This window comes from Pholis gunnellus (genome assembly GCF_910591455.1).
Source record: "Pholis gunnellus genome assembly, chromosome: 12".
NCBI classification, from domain to species: domain Eukaryota; kingdom Metazoa; phylum Chordata; class Actinopteri; order Perciformes; family Pholidae; genus Pholis; species Pholis gunnellus.
In genome coordinates this window covers 2,461,027-2,477,407 of record NC_136539.1, presented here as the reverse complement: position 1 = coordinate 2,477,407, position 16,381 = coordinate 2,461,027, and the positions used below count along the sequence as shown (strand labels likewise).

At 40.4% G+C, this 16,381-nt stretch overlaps 1 protein-coding gene across 2 annotated transcripts; it reads left to right on the top strand.

Moving 5' to 3' along the window:
- The first annotated feature begins 1,685 nt into the window (after window positions 1-1,685).
- LOC306704280 (sterile alpha motif domain-containing protein 9-like) lies at window positions 1,686-12,655 on the top strand. Of its 2 annotated transcripts, XM_079170554.1 has the most exons (4): window positions 1,686-1,808; window positions 7,153-7,214; window positions 7,310-7,375; window positions 7,476-12,655. In XM_079170554.1, the coding sequence occupies exons 3-4, from the start codon at window positions 7,352-7,354 to the stop codon at window positions 11,979-11,981; spliced, it is 4,530 nt and encodes a 1,509-aa protein (XP_079026680.1). In that variant the 5' UTR covers window positions 1,686-1,808; window positions 7,153-7,214; window positions 7,310-7,351; the 3' UTR covers window positions 11,982-12,655. The 2 variants fall into 2 exon arrangements, with proteins under 2 accessions (XP_079026680.1, XP_079026681.1); XM_079170555.1 differs by lacking the exons at window positions 1,686-1,808; window positions 7,153-7,214 and having other exon boundaries at window positions 7,266-7,375.
- Window positions 12,656-16,381: the final 3,726 nt, after the last annotated feature.

The following is a 16,381-nucleotide window of genomic DNA, read 5'->3' as shown; positions in this document are numbered from 1 at the left end:
GCTCTAATTCATACCACTGTATCAACATGAATAACATGTAACACTCAGTTACTTCAAATATAAATAAAAGACAATACAGAACTCAACTCAATCAATGTCATTCCATAACAATTTGGCACTAAAATATGCACAGGTTCCTACTGGCTATATGAAAGTGGAATACTGTAAATAGTGGAAGAAAGCATGGAGTAAGGGAAGCAGACATAACCTGTACTTGTAAGCCGGGTGCTTCTGAATTCTGGGGTGTAATAGCAGCATATGTAGCAGCATAATATAGTTAAACCTTTCTGAAATGTATAATCATTTTCTTTGTGCTTCCCACCTACACATCTCAGAATTTCCCCAAACTAAATGTGTTAGCTGTAACTTGTTTATTTACAGTGTAGGTCACACGTGACTTTTATTTGTTTACCCCGTTTGTGATCATATGAGTAGATATGATGATTGATACAGGACTGTCTGTGACAGTAATACTGACAAGATATATAGAACATACATGATTCACACAGATGTGTGACAATATCTAAGGCCATATTATACTGCGGTCAAGTTGTCCGTCATCTGCGGTACTTCACTGCGGTCAAGTGGTCCGTCATCTGCGGAACTTCGGTCACGTCAGCCGGCGTTTGAAATGTAATGCTCGTCTATTCGTGGTGTTACGGTACGGGTGCTTGGATAGCCCAAAAAGCCCAGAAATAGATCAATATTTCATCAATAATTTGTCTAATTTGATATAACAAGTCAAAAACAACGTCATTTTGTACATTAAGTGAAATACAACAATAAAATGATCTGAAATTACACTGCTCTATAATCTTTAATTGAAAAAGGGTTCGAAAATTATAATATTACCTAATAATAATCTTTGATTTGTAAAAAAAAAAAAATTCCTTCATTGGATAGCTAAAGTTCTGTTCATGATGACCCCATATATCTCCATGTCAAATGTAATGTAATCTTACTGGATAGTTTTTGAGAGAAGTGCATGTAAAGTTAGCTCAAATGACATTCAGATATTCATAATACTCTGCTGCTGGTGCTGTTTTCATCAATGGGGGAGATGTTCTAACTGCTATAAAGGATTGAAACGGTTAAACGAGGACACAGCAGACAGTAATGCAAAGTCATCAGGATAATGGCGAAAGAGATCATGTCTTCACTCTAACGCAGGGGTGGCCAACCAGTCAGAGACCAAGAGCCACATTTTTTACTGTGTTACCGCAAAGAGCCACATCATACACATGGGCACACATGAACATCACCCTATCCCTTCCTCACACACACACATACCTTTGCTCAGCCAGATTTATTGTATTTATTGTGTGGCTTTCAAACAGTCCGTCTCGGCGTTAAATGGGTCGACGAGGAACGTAATCTGTGGCCGCACATGCGCGTTTGACGAAAATACCGTATTTAACTCAAGCGAAGCGAACACGAACATTAAAAAAACACAAATACAAACTTCGATATGAACGTAAGAGCCGCATGAAACCGGGCAAAGAGCCGCATGCGGCTCGCGAGCCGCGGGTTGGCCACCCCTGCTCTAACGGATCCGTGAGTCTTGTTGGCTCTTGTATCGTGTCTTGGCTTTCTTTGGTTTCGTTTCCTCAGAACTGCCCGCCCACTGCCCGAGGTACTGTTTTCCGCCTCAGTCGGCACTGATCTCTTATTCTTCTCTGCGATCCGGCACAGACAGATGTATTTTACTTCAGCCTCCTTGTCTCGAATAGTCTGTCACACGAACTCTGAAGAACGACGCGTATGAATTCAGCGGTCTGCGGAGAGTCTGCTCACAATGCGTCCGGATGGTGAGTGGTTTTTTGTCAGTATGTTTTTTAACGTGTGAAAGCTAACATTAATGCTACAATCTACATCATTTGAAATGAAAAGCAATGTTTCCTCGTTCTGTGATGTGGCTTTTGTTAACCTATGTTAACGACTTCCTGCATTCCACTTGCAGGTTTTATGTTTGTGTGATTTACAATCTTTTGAGAATATATCTTTTTCCACTATGACATCCTATCAAACCCAATAATATCATTGTCATATATGCAATCAATTATAAAATGATATTATTTTTGTTAAAGTAGCTACGTTGGTATTGTGCAGTACACTTATAAGCATCTTCCTGGTTTTATGTTTCAACCATATTTGGCACCAGAGAGCACAATGACAAAATCATGAAATCATGATTAACGCATACGTAATCATGAAATCATGCTTTTTGTCATGAACTATTTGGAGATGGCCCAAAGGAGAATTCCAACTGTCCCACCTTCAAATGATTAAAACGGACTTCATGGTAACAAAAAGCCTCTGATGGTAACACTACCCTAATCGCTACGTCATTTGAATTGGCACAAATGCAGCATGCAAAAGTTCAGGAAGCGGGTCACATGATATAGAGCAGCCAGCCTGTGGGACGAAGCAACCAGCAGCAGAGTTTCACACAGGATTTCTGAGACTAAGTTATTATATTTTACAGTTAAATGCATCAATCTGGTGCACTTTGAGAGCAAAATTAAGAAGCTGGATCTATGAAGAACTCTGCTCTTGTTAACAATTTGGTGCTCAGTACATTTAGGCTAAGTATTGTACTTGGATATTTAGGTACTTGTACTTAACTTGAGTATTTCCATTTCATGAAACTTAATACTTCTAGTCCACTAGATCTCAGAGGGAAATGTACTTTTAATTTCACTATTTGATTTATTAGTTTATTTGACAATATTAGTTACTATTTGGGCTACTTTGCAGATTTGGATTCTTAATACAAAATATAAACTAAGTAATAAACTATATATTATTTAGTAGTATAAAGTCTAATTATTAAGTATACAATGTAGTTTAAATTAGCTCCACCTTTACTAGCTGCAACATTAATGCATCCATAGTTATATATCAATGATATAGGACTGCCGTAAATATATTATTTTAAATGGACCATTCTGCATAATAAGTATACTTATAAGTATACTTTGACTTTTGGTACTTAAAGTATAATTTGATGCTAATACTTTTGTAATTTTACATTTTGAATGCAGGACTTCTTTGTTACATGTACCAGAGCATTTTTACACTGTGCTCTAGCTCTAGTTAACAATTTAATCCAAAAACAGAAACATTTTCTATACTCATCTTAATTATCGTATACTTTGATGAGTTTTTTTTTTAAACATTGAGCGTACCTATCTGCCACTCATTTTTGGAGGTGTTTGAAACAGATTGTTTAATCACTGACTGTTGCACTTGAGTCTACCAAAAACGTGATGTGTGTGTGTGTGTGTGTGTGTGTGGGCATTCATAGACAAGTTTCTGTTGTAGTATCATATGTGCCAGTTTCAAGAGTGTCATCTTGATCCTGTTTTTGTTCCTACTGCTCTATTGCTTCACTCAATGGTGTGTGTGTGTGTGTGTGTGTGTGTGTGTGTGTGTCAGGTGTGGCGCAATTACTGCCTTGATATGTAGACTTTTCATCCAGACCTCGTGTTTCATTTGCTGCTGGCCTCATCCCTCTCCCAGACTCCTCATGGCTTCAATCAGCCTTCTGCTTCTCGTCTGGACGCTCTTTCGCCCAATATCTATGTTTTCCAGACAAAGCATGCGTCGGATCATTTTCCATGACCTCCTCTGCCCCCACGTCCTCTGCCTCGTCCATGCCTTCTTTTTGACACACTGAGACACAGATGAGGAGTTTTCTGTCCCTGCCTCCCTTTTTCTATCCATTAAATGTGCTTCCTCATCAATCCAAAAGCTTTCCAATCTCCTCAAAACTTCTTGTTACCTTTCCTTTCATTCTCTTTTGTTGTCAGCTTCTCTCTTAACAATTATTATTATTTCATCTAATTCTCTTTTCCCTTTTTATTTTTTTTATAACACAGCTGAATTTCTTTTCGGGGAGATTCAACATTGGATTGGATTGAATGTGTCGATTTGTTGTGTCTTGCCGATTTTCAGCTTTCGGACTTTCTGATATTCTTACCCATAGAGCCAAATCTTGCCATTTACCTTCTGACCATGTAAAACTTGATAATTTCCCTTTGATAGTGTGACAGACACAGCTCAACCGTAATCATTCCAGTACATACAGTTAAGTCTTATCTTTTCTTTCATACAACTCCCTCTGTATCACTGTTTCTCAAAGTCTTCATCTTTCCCTTGTGCTATTTGTGCAGTGTAAATCTTTGCACCTTACTGGTGAGGGTAGCTACGCAGGTCAGGCAAGTGCAGGGCTGATGAGGTAAAGTGGGAATAAGTGTGCAGGTGGCAGGGAACGTCTGGAGCATCTAGTGGACGGTTCGAGGCTGGAAGGTCAGGGGAGTTAGAGGAGAGTACATGGCCTGGGGGAAGTGAGCAGGGGCTGGAGACGAGGACAGAGAGCCAAGCCAGTCCTCATAATAGTACTGGTAAAACTTGTGCTTGAAGGTCACTTAGCCAGCTACAAAGTAATAAGTACTGAGCCTACTGCAGTACCAGCTACTAAAGCTGCTTTTCCACCAAGCCGTCTAGTTCAGTTAAACATTAGAACCATTATTTTTGCATTTCCATTTGCAGAAATGATGGATGGTGCCAATAGAACCACTCAATTTTTGGTACCAGCTCGGTCGAGGTTCCAGACTATTTGAGCCGATACTAGAAATTGGAATTAGAACACTAGTACAGACCACCGATTTGTCAGAGAGAATCGTGGATAATCCTGCACAAACCCGCCATTTTTAAATAGTCAAGGTACCATCAATAGCGACTACAATATTTTTGATTACTCTATACCCGGATTGAAAAAGTCGGCAGCCCACATAACTAAGCCGTACATTATGCAGTACACACTACGTACACTCTGCATTACAAGTGCAGACATGTTTAGTTGGCTATGAAAGGATTTAGCGAGTGTCACGTTGAAGATAATGCGGCACACAAGAAAGTATTTGGTCCTTATCTAAAATACAGGCAAGTGTGGACTGGGACACAAAATCGGCCCTAGCATTTTTAACCCAGACCGGCCTGAACTGAACACACGAATGCAAGGCCGAAATGCAAACCTGCTCACAACCACAGACAAATCAAATGGATTGGACATGACTTTACAGGAGCAGGAGGACCTAACTGAACTGAGACAAGACCGTGCTTTAAAGCCAGTGGCGGGCCGTGCATTTTATACCTGGGCCTTCACTGCTGAAATACCACCTTATAACCACAGGATGGCGCCACAGCTAGGGTTATTATTCGTTTCTTGGCTGTAATAACGTTACGTATTTGTATTAAACCGTTTGGTACGAGGCTTATAAACCGAACAATACGTTTGAATAATACTAGTGCATTTGGAAAATACAGAAGCCTAAAATGTAGGAAATATAATGTTTTCTGCGCTCAGTAGGAGACAGCGCTCTGTGTGACCGCTGAACCGGAACAAAAAGAACCACAACAAAAAACAGCTGATGCTCCGCAAGTGTTCTGGGTGTGCTAGGCTAACTAGCTTAACAGGAAAAACAACAGCAGTAACATGCATTCTGCTACACACTCAAGGACCATTCAGATATTAGATGTAAAAAAACGAACCAGTTGACTTATCAAATGCTGATCACATCCTCTTTTCTTTGTTGACAAAGATTAATCCCACAGTTAAATCCCAACTCACAAATCCGTTTATCCTCCTTCAGCCATTGAGTGTTAAAAAACAAAAAAACAAATTTAAATCTACACCAAGCAAAATGCAAAAAATATCATAATTTCATTCATATCTTTTATTATGAACTCTTGACTAAGCCTCTGCTGTTAAGTTTCGTTTCACGACAGTCACGTGCTCGCCCACTGACCAATCACAGCACAGAATCTCACTGCAGCGCTGCTGCTAATGCTGACGTAGCTGTAGGCCTGCAGGCTCTGGTGCGTCTAAGAATCTCAAACTAAAGATCTGATTGGTTGAACACTATGACAATCAACAATATCGTCCCCATTCACTTAAACTACACATGGATTCACTTGTGAGTCTGCAGGCCTGGGGCCTCTCTTCTACCTAGAGACACAGAGGTGAAATCTGATTGGATAAAAGCTCTACTTAAAACAAGCTGCACTGGAAGCAGAGCAACTGAGGAACACAGTAGCTGTGCAATGAGAAAATAAGATAATGGGAAAAATATTTTTATAAATTATGATACATGTAGTGTATTTAATAAAAAATATTAAATTATAAAATAGCTATAACTTTGTGATTCTGTTTAGGCCAGCAGAGAAGGCTTTGCAGGCCCTGACGGCCCGACACTGTTTAAAGCTGAGCTTTGCTGATCTACCTTTGGACAGTTTTTGGTTGACTGCTGCCAAGGAGTTCCCCATTCTGGCAAACAGAGCTATTTCAACATTGCTCCCATTTTCGTATAGCATGACTGCTATAAAAACTAAAAACAGAGAGAGACTGAGAGCTGTTGAGGAAGAGCTTCGTGTGCGCCTTTCTTCAGTTTCTGCCAGGATATCAGCTTTGTGTTCATCTAAACAGGCCCAGGTTTTACACCGAGTAAGGATCAACAAATTGAGAGACTTGTCATTAAATTGTCAGCATATATGCTATATTATGCTACAATGTGTCATTTTGTAACTTTTTTGGTTGTTGTGCCGCGGCATCTTTTTAATGTAAAAAATGTACCACGGCTCAGAAAAGGTTGAAAAACACCGACCTAATTCAAGTATCACAATATTAAAGTAACGTAAGTGAATCACTTTCCGATTCTTTTGGAATACCTCAATACCAAATATGTAAATAATGACATTTCACCATTATTTAGTATGTAAAACAGAAAAGGGGATCAACATCACAGTACAGTACAAGTTATGTCTTCAAGTTGTGAAAATACTGTCATCGTCCATGGACTGGAATCATGGCCTGCCCTATTTTCCTACATTGAGTTTGCCTTTAATAATGGCCATCAGTAATACAATGTTACGTGTCATTATGAATGTCATTTATTTGTATTTATAGACAGAAAAGGTTAAAAACTGTGTACCCAATTGTCAATAATGCTTGAATCAAAAATGCATGTTAATATGACTATCACCGGATAATTTCATTACTAATGTAATTAACATTTGTGACTGTGTCCTAAATATGCTGAGACATTTCTTTTTATATCAATATATTCATATTTATACTTTCTTTTACAGCGCTAGTGGTCAAGATTTGTGAAAAAAGAGCCAGCTATCATGGATGACCAGGAGAACTAAAGGTAAAGCTGAAATCCCTGCCATTTTGTGTTTTGTAAGCTAACAGTACATTGTCTAGTCCTCCATTGTGAATATTCTTTTTAAATTGTTTCTGTAGCATCAGTGATCTACGTTTGAGAAGGGAGGAACCAACGCTGTCATGGCACATAAAGGCAAAATGAAGGTGAATAACAGTTGAAACAAACACTAAATGATGATCAACTAAGAAGTGTGCAGTGAATTGAGTTAAAAACGAGGGAAAATAACTGTATTTTGTATTTTAGAGTCAGGATGAAGATCTGCCACCTGACATCAAGGATTGGAGTAAACATCAAGTGAGAGAATGGGCTCTCAAGTTGGACGATGTAGATGACAGTGTTGCAGAGATACTGTTACAACAGGACATTAATGGGCCTAGTCTTTTGCTTTTAGATACAGAAGACTTCAAACAAATCGGAGTGACTTTTGGACCAGCAAAACTTATCATTCATACCAGAGATGAAATAGTGAAATTAAAGAAGGAGCCAACAAGCTCAACAAATCTGCCTAGAGGACCATGCAAGCCCTATCCATTCTGTAGGTACAATGATACATATAGATACATGGAGAGCGACATTCTTGATATTACGGAATCAGGCGCCTCAGACTTAATTGAACCCTGCCATGAGTATAAAGCTTTTAACTATACAGCAGATGAATCTACAATGGCCAGGTTAACTGAAGAGGTTATCCGCTTTGCAGCTGCTTGCATGAACAGCCGCACCAATGGCACCATTCATTTTGGAATAGGAGACGAACCAAACTTCAGACACGGTCAAGTCTTGGGAGTGGTTGTAAAGGACAGAGAGGCTTATGCAAAAAAACTAAACTCTGCCATTGATTATTTTGAGCATAAGCACAAACAGACTGCTCATAGTTGCATCAAACCTCCTAGATTTGTTGGAGTTCTCAATAGGAATGAGACATCATCTGACAAATGGGTGATAGAAGTGGACATAGTCCCTGACTCTACGATGTGTGAAGAAAACATCTACCACACTTTCAACATGGACACAAAAAAAGCCAAGAAAAAAGCAAAAGTTAAAGAAACGGCCGCAGCTGAAACAAAACCATCGAAACAATTCTTTGTCCGAGACGGCGGTAGCAGCAGGGATCTCCTCGCACCAACCACATTTGCCAAAGCGATGGAAGAGTACAACCAGTTTGTTGCCGGTCAGGCACAGCGAGCACAACTCCGAAAACAAGCTGAAGAGAAGCACCTTAATGTGATAAAAAGCAGTACTCAGGGCTCCAGATTAAGTCAGATGATAACTGGTGGATCCTTGTCTTTAGATAAGTCACACTTTGAGCGGTATGTGATAGTAACTAACAAATCACACCCAATCCACTTTGAATCACTAGGATTTCTTGCAGAGCTCAACCCAATAGCAGTTTTGGACTTTGATCCAGAATCAGCTAAAGATGGGTTACAATGTCACTTTAAACAATTGAGCACAGTGAATGTCCATTTACCAGAACAGTATAAAATCACAGAAGGGGTTGAGGACATTGCAAACAAGTTGAAATTAACTCGAACCACCAGCTGGGTATTCTGCAATGGAGGGATTGAGGGTGAGGCACCCTCAGACATAGACGAGTGGTTGATGGATAAGGGGTCCTCTGTTCGAGATGTGATTTCTTTCTTGTGTCGAAAAGATGTGCTTCCAAACAAGAAATTTCTTGTAATTTTCTTACTTTGGTCAACAGTGAGTAAAAAGATGGACCCTCTTGTTGAGTCTTTCAGTACGTTCTGGCAGGAGCTCAGAGGCACAGAGCAGATCCTTTGTATATGTGACAATGAAAAAGCATTTACCTCCTGGACGAACCTAGTTGATGCTCGGTGTGGAATCAACATTGCTCACAGATGCATATCTGAGCTCAGTTTTACTGAAGTCAACGGCACTGTCCTTAGTCTTTTGTCAAAAAACCGTAGATCCAGCCGTTTCCTACCATGTGGCGGGGGAAGTAATGTGCTTCTTGAGAAGAAAGTGGAGCGTGACTTGAATACCTTGGAGGTACTATGTGTGAACCAATGTGAAGGAGGAAACGAGGACAAAATTGTCATAGAGGAGAACTTCTACAAAGGAGGACAAGTGTCATGGTGGAATTTCTACTTTTCAGAGCAGCCTGGATCTACACCATTTATCAAACGAGACACGTTTGACTTCATCATGAACACAGTCATACCAGATTTGTGCTCCCTGAGAAAAGCCTGCGTGTTGTTCAACCTCATGCATGTACCCGGATGTGGTGGGACAACTTTGGCCATGCATACTTTATGGGCTCTCCGGCACAAATTCCGTTGTGCTGTCCTCAGAGACAGCAACGCAGAATTTGCTGAAGTCGCTGATCAAGTCGTCAAACTTTTAATGTATGACCATGAGGAGCAATTACCACGGGTCCCTGTTTTGCTGATGATAGATCACTTTGATGATAAGGAAAAAGTATTTGACTTGCAGCGGGCCATTGATGAAGAATGTACAAAGAAAAACATTCCGTCTAAGTCTGCACAGGTAATTCTCCTGAACTGTATGATGTCAGAGTCCTCTGAACAGACTGATCAAACTGAGGAGACAGTATTCATTGGAAACAATCTCTCTGAGACGGAGCAGAAACAGTTTGAGGAAAAACTTAGAGATATAGAGAAAACACACAAGAATGCAGACACGTTCTATGGATTCATGATCCTGAAGAATAATCCTTGTCTTAATCCAGAGTATGTTCAGGGTGTGGCCCGCAAAACTCTGAAGAGCTTCAACATAAATCAGAAACATGCACAACTCCTGGCTGTTTTAGTTCTGTTGAATGTATACTGCAAGAGTGCCTCTCTCTCCGTCTCTCTGTGTGAGGAATTTCTTGGTCTTCAACCAAAACCAGTCTGTGGAACCATCAAAGTCGAAGAAGGATTTGGGAAATTTTCCACTTTTATTACCACCTGCTCAGTTGAGGGTAAGGTAGTTTTTAAAGCTGTGAAAATGATCCATTCAAGAATTGCAAGTCAGTGTTTGGAGGAACTTAGAACAACACACAATGTGAACAAAGCTGAGATTACTGACCTTCTGCTGACCACAGACCAGCTTTATGAGAGCACACAAGGCAAAGACAAACTCCTGCAAGACGTTCGCCACATTTTGGTGAAGAGATATTATTCAGAGGATGAATCTCAGTTTTCTCCACTAATTCAACACATTGCAAGTGAAACCCCAGGACTGGAAGAGATGGTGCTACGAAATGCATCAAAAAGATTTGCGAAAGATGCAGTTGTCGCTCAGTTACTAGCCAGGTACTATTACCTAAAAAAGACAGATTTCCCAGAGGCACAAGTTTGGGCATTGAGAGCAAGAGATCTATCCAAAGACAGCTCATATTTCGCCGACACTTTAGCACAAGTTGTCAAGCATGAGCTGAAGTATGCCATTGCAAACGACAAGGAAGAACCTGTAAGTCCTGAGAAATTGGAAATGTTTCTCAAAATGGCTCAGTCAGCAATAGAAGCATTCAAGGAAGCACAGAAACTTGCCAAGAAAGAGTCAAGTCAGCGATTATGCCCTTTTAATACAGCAGGGTGCCTGGGAGAAATTCAGGTCGGCGTACTTGTCATTAAAGTGCTGGCAAAGACCCCCGTATTTTCTCATGACAATGTCCGCCATGACATATTGAGTGAAGTTCTCTCTGGAGATGTGAAAATTCAGGCTGTAGAGAGAAATGATAAACGGCACAACAAGCACACACAATACTACAAAATCCTCAAACAGTTTGAGGATGTACTCTGCATCCTCAGATGTAGCATGAAGATGAACTTTGACTTCCTTGACAATTTTTATGTGAACTTGGGCTCCAGATCTGGAATGAAAGACAGTCGTGAGCAAAGAATGCTTCATGAGCTTTTCAGATGCTTCAAAGAGTATGCAAAGCTTTTCTGCAAGACTGATTCTGCAGCTCTCTTGAGGAATAAAACCATGAACAACATGCTGAAACTACACGAGGCAAGACAATACCTGGAGATGCAAAAAGCTGATACCTACTCTGGGATTCTGAATTGTCTCTCAAATGACATCTCACCTGAAATAATGAAGAAGATCGCCAGACTCTCTGCTTTTGTTTGTGCACTTGAACATAACCCGACTGTGAAGGAGAAAATCAACTTCATCTATGTCAATGTTGTGTTGAGTTGTATCAGACTGGCATCACCACACATTCAGCCCTACCAGAACCTAATTCATCTCCTTTGCCAAGTTCTGGATGAGCAAATCCCATTAAATGAGAACTTGCCACTGCAATTCATTGCAGTTGTGCTGTTGTGGCCACAGCAGCACTGTACGGAAATGGTTCTATCTAAAAGTCTGGGGATGCACATCTCACAGATGAGGACCTCTTATCACATCTTGATGAATGAAGTGAACAATGGCAAAAGGCCCATTGTCCATTTCATCCTGGGGAAGAAGCAGGGCTATGAACGACTGGTACACTTAGGGGAAATCAAAAGGTGCATCAGGGCTGGGCAGGAAGATTTCACCTTAATGTGGGAAAATGGAAAAATATGGAAAGAGAAGCCGGTGGAGGAGCGCCTTTGCAGGGTCACTGGCCAGGTGAAGAACAAGTTGATTCTGGCAGATACTTGTATCCCAGGTCTGAAGTTGGAAATCACCCCAATGTTTCAAAGTCAGCTTAGTGGGCATGCCCAGGAGTCAAAAGTGTCGTTCTTTATCGGTTTCTCGATCAAAGGCCCTGTTGCACTTGACATTAAGTGAACGTTGAAGCAGCCTGTTCCAACATTGTGGATCCATCGGTGTGATACACTATTGTGTACTTTGAAAAGTGATAAAGTTGCGTAATCAATGAACGCAGTGTTATGTTTCTGTGTGCATCCCTGGCTCTGCACATTACATTATTGATACCATGTGCATGTTTGTGCATGTGAGCGTGCTTCACTGGCTAGCTAGTTCACGGCCACCACTCTGCACTGCTCTTATACGGCACATACAGCTCGTAGTGCCCACCGTCCTGTTCCCCCTCATTTAAACACTGTTAGCACTGTCAGCACTTTCACCATCATTTGTATTGCTAGAGCTGTTAGCATAATTAGCTGCGAGCTGCCGTCTCAGCCGTCGCCATGTTGAGAGTGGTTAGGACGCAACAGAAATCTTCTCAATCTCTTATATAGAGATACATTTTTTACCTATTACCTTTTATCATGTTCTCCATTCACTGAATAAATGTGTTGTACAGCAACTTAATAATATTGTTCCATGAAATGATATAATCTGCATCATATATTTTAACATTACATTTACTATTCAATAAAAATGGTTTGCTTTAACAACTATGTAAGAATGTGCAATGTAGTATATTTGATTGTTGATATTTGATTATTGATTAACTCATTTACATAAAATAACCTTTTAAACAATGTTTTGCTTACACAAAAATGACTATTGTTAAATGTTTATTTTGGGGGGGGGGGGGGGGGGGGGGGGATTTTGTGTGTTTATTCATAAATTGATGTTTGAAATACAACAGTTTTTACTTTTTGTTCAAATGGCTTTCTTTGCATACCATGAAAAACAATGATGACATTGATTTTTATATTACGTTTTTAATAAAGATGAACTGTAACATGACGGTGTAAGAAGTTATTTAAATTGCACTGCACCATGTGGTGCTATCCAGTGAAACTCTTCAGAAGCACATCACCATCCTCAAACTCAGTATCCCGAATACATTGTAGAGCATTTTACTAAGTCATTTTGTTTACATGCCTTAGTTACTAATATATCATACAGATACACATTTGATTTATATGCTACAGTATCAAGATATATTGTCCAGATAAGGATGTTCTTACCTGTATCACACACAGGAGGGCGCCACAAGCTCAAAGATGATAAAACCCATGCTTTGTGTTTTACAGTGTGATTGCCCTTCATACAACTTATGCGAAACAATAGTTGCCTAAGACCACTAAACAAGATGAGGATATCTAATTAAAAAGGTCATTTTAAAGCTAACCTAAATTCACTATTGCATAAAATGAATCCCTGCATTATAAGGGAACATAATTGGAAAACAGCATTCTTATGCAACTTATTTACATATGTGGCAGATGACCCTTATATGAGTGTTATAGTTTGATGTCTTGAAAACCAAAATTCATGTTCAAACCAAAGGCTGAGATGCAAAAAGCAGTTCACAGGATGCCAATACATTTTAGCATCCCCTCATTTAGGGTGCATAGCAACAATAGACAGATGGTTGTAAGTGAACTCGCAGGTGGAGGAGGAGGATGGTGTGTCCCTGTGGCAGGCGATGGAGTCGCAGGGTCGCCAAACAGGAGATCTCCCGCCTCTGGTTGATGGACAGTCTGACTTGCTGTGTCATCTGAGGTTTGAATGGTCATCGGGGAATTATCTGTTTCTCACTCAGCCATTTCTATTGACAGAGGCTAGCCTGCTAAAGCTCTTGCAGGGTTGCTGCAGATGCCGTGTGGCCATGTGGGTCGTGATGAATAGCGAGGTGTGGAGCCTGTTACTGAATATGTATGTTGCTTTCTGGCCTTTGTGAGCGCAGGTTCTCCACCCTCAGGAGACAGGCCTAGTGCGTGTCACATTGATGTCAGAGCAGCAGATGGCTCAACAAGTGTCAAACATCTGTACGAGATCGTATGTCTACATTCCATGAGAGAAAACATAAAGACACCAACAAATCATACGCTTCTGTTCAGTTTTAATATCTTTTGTCACATCGCATTCCATGATATACAGCATGTTAGGATAATGGAGATAAGTTTACACATACAAGCAGTATTATTGCCCAGGTATCTCCATGCTGTTTCATCTGTGAAGGCCTTAGTAAGCCGTAGTTTGGCAGGTTTACAAAATGGCAATAACAAGCTAAGTTGGTCATTGGTATGCAGTGTTTCTGTCTCTCTGCTGTGTCAGTCACGATTAATTGAGTCAGATGTGGCACTGCAACACATGGCTGAAAGGAAATCTTCTGAGGGTCATCTTTTGGGGATCAAAGGTCACTCCGGTGATACGTGTGTCCTCACTTTAGCATTTTGTAGTGAAAGGGAGCTGTGGATACCAAACAGGTGTAGATTAAAGAGAAGACAGGGATGCTTTTTCAATACTCAAAGAAGGATGACCACCTGAGATGCGTACGAGTGTACTGAATCACTACATTCCGTCACACATTCCGTGATTGGCTTTGGTCAGTGAACAGTGTGTTGCTGCCACCCACACAACCTGAAACTTGCACCTCTGGTGTAGAGGGTCAACAAGGTCCAAGTGACCGAGTGAAATATGATTCGCCTGCTTATCCCTGTCAGAGATCAGAGTAATACTCCATCTTCATTATGTACGGGTTGATAAAGTGAACCAAGCATGTTATTCTGTCATCCTGCTGTGTGTCTCTGTAGACTGTAGAGGGTACATTTTCATTGGAGAATGTGTTAGAGAAGACAGTATAAGTTTTGGGAATATAAAATCCACTCACTTTGCAAATTACAGTGAAATTAAGAGTACTCCACTGTTTTTTTCCCCGCATTTAGCATTGCAACCCTATGACTTAATCAGACTCATGATGGACAGCCACAAAAATATTGTCAGTGTGTTCACATATCACTATTAAAAGACCTTCAGCCTGCATTATCCACAGTGCAATTTGATTTACATTTTCAAATTCATAAGCAATAATTAAAAAAATAAGGCTAGTAATATTTAAAATCTTACTTATTGTCACTAAAAGACCAAAACCAACAAAGAATTGATCTTACTGACGCCAGTATTGTGTCAGTGTGTGTATCCAATAGAGCCATTAATCCATGACATGTTCTTTCATTACCATTAACGCACACATACACGTACACACACACCCACACACACACACACCTACACACACACACACGTACACACACACACACACGCACACACACACACGTACACACACACACACACACACACACACACGTACACACACACACACACACACACACACCTACACACACACCTACACACACGCACACACAGTAGTTTAATTGACTCAACCCCACATTCCCGGTCCTGGTTCCATAAATACGCATAAAATAGTCCCAAACAAATGCTCTATTTTCTCTTGTTTGTGTAGTGTTTGCTAAAAACTACAGTTCGTCAACTTTTGGAAAAAATGAAGCGGAGTGCCACAGACAGGGTGGGGGAGTTGGAAAGTATTGAGAGACACACATTGTTGGTTTTGATCTAATGTCACATTTGTTGAAAAAAGAATGGCCACAAATGATTTTTACTGCGGTTGATTGCCATGTCAAGGTATTAATCATAAAACAGCACTGCTCCCATTAGTGTTGATCTTAATATTTAGATATGTTATAATGTGTTCATGGCACGTTTTGCCATCTTAAGAAGAATCAACAAACCAGATCTGATAGTTATTATTTATATGTTGAATGTACTTTAAGCATAGGCTTGGGAGAGAGTTCAGTAAAAGATAATTTCATTAAAAACGTGACATGTACGCTGTACAAAACGTGGCCTGTGAGGGTTGGAGTGATTTTACCGCACTTCTTCCTCCCCTGTAGAGAGCGCATCAGAGCTGTGTAACACTGATCTCAGCTCACAGTCAGGTCTGACTAAACCCTTTGTTGCGGAAAAGAAATAAAAATGATCTTCACTCTCTCTCTCTGTCTCTCTCTCTCTGTCTCTCTCTCTCACACTTTCTTTCTTTGGCTGCCCAACCAAGTTTTTTAAAACTGAAAAAGCACTTGTGTTCCCTCAATGGTCAGTGGGGATGAAAATGATCCTGATCATCTTGCGCCATTCTGCCATAAAGTGCAGCTGTCCACCCTGCATTAACACATCTGTGAAAAGCTGAGCCGGCTGAAAATTGGAAGAAAAACTCTCGGTCAGCTGTGCCATCAGAGATTTTGACTTCGCAAACATTGTTCCCACTGCAATAATGCATCCCATTCATGGTACATTACTGCTGGGATCATGGGCTGGAATTAGTGGATTGGAATAAACATGTCTATGACTTGTTGGTGTGAAATAATTTCACAGTCATACTTTTATGAATGTCCTGCTTTTTCAGCCAAGTCTTAGTAATCAAAGAGTTTAATAGGATCTGTCGGACAGTTTCCCACAACCCCCTGGGCACTGGT

Excerpts from the sequence above, each read along its gene's own strand:
- LOC306704280 (XM_079170554.1), top strand. The coding sequence starts at position 7,352 with ATGGCACATAAAGGCAAAATGAAG. Across the intron at positions 7,376-7,475 it reads CACATAAAGGCAAAATGAAG|AGTCAGGATGAAGATCTGCC; the intron begins GTGAATAACAGT and ends TTTGTATTTTAG.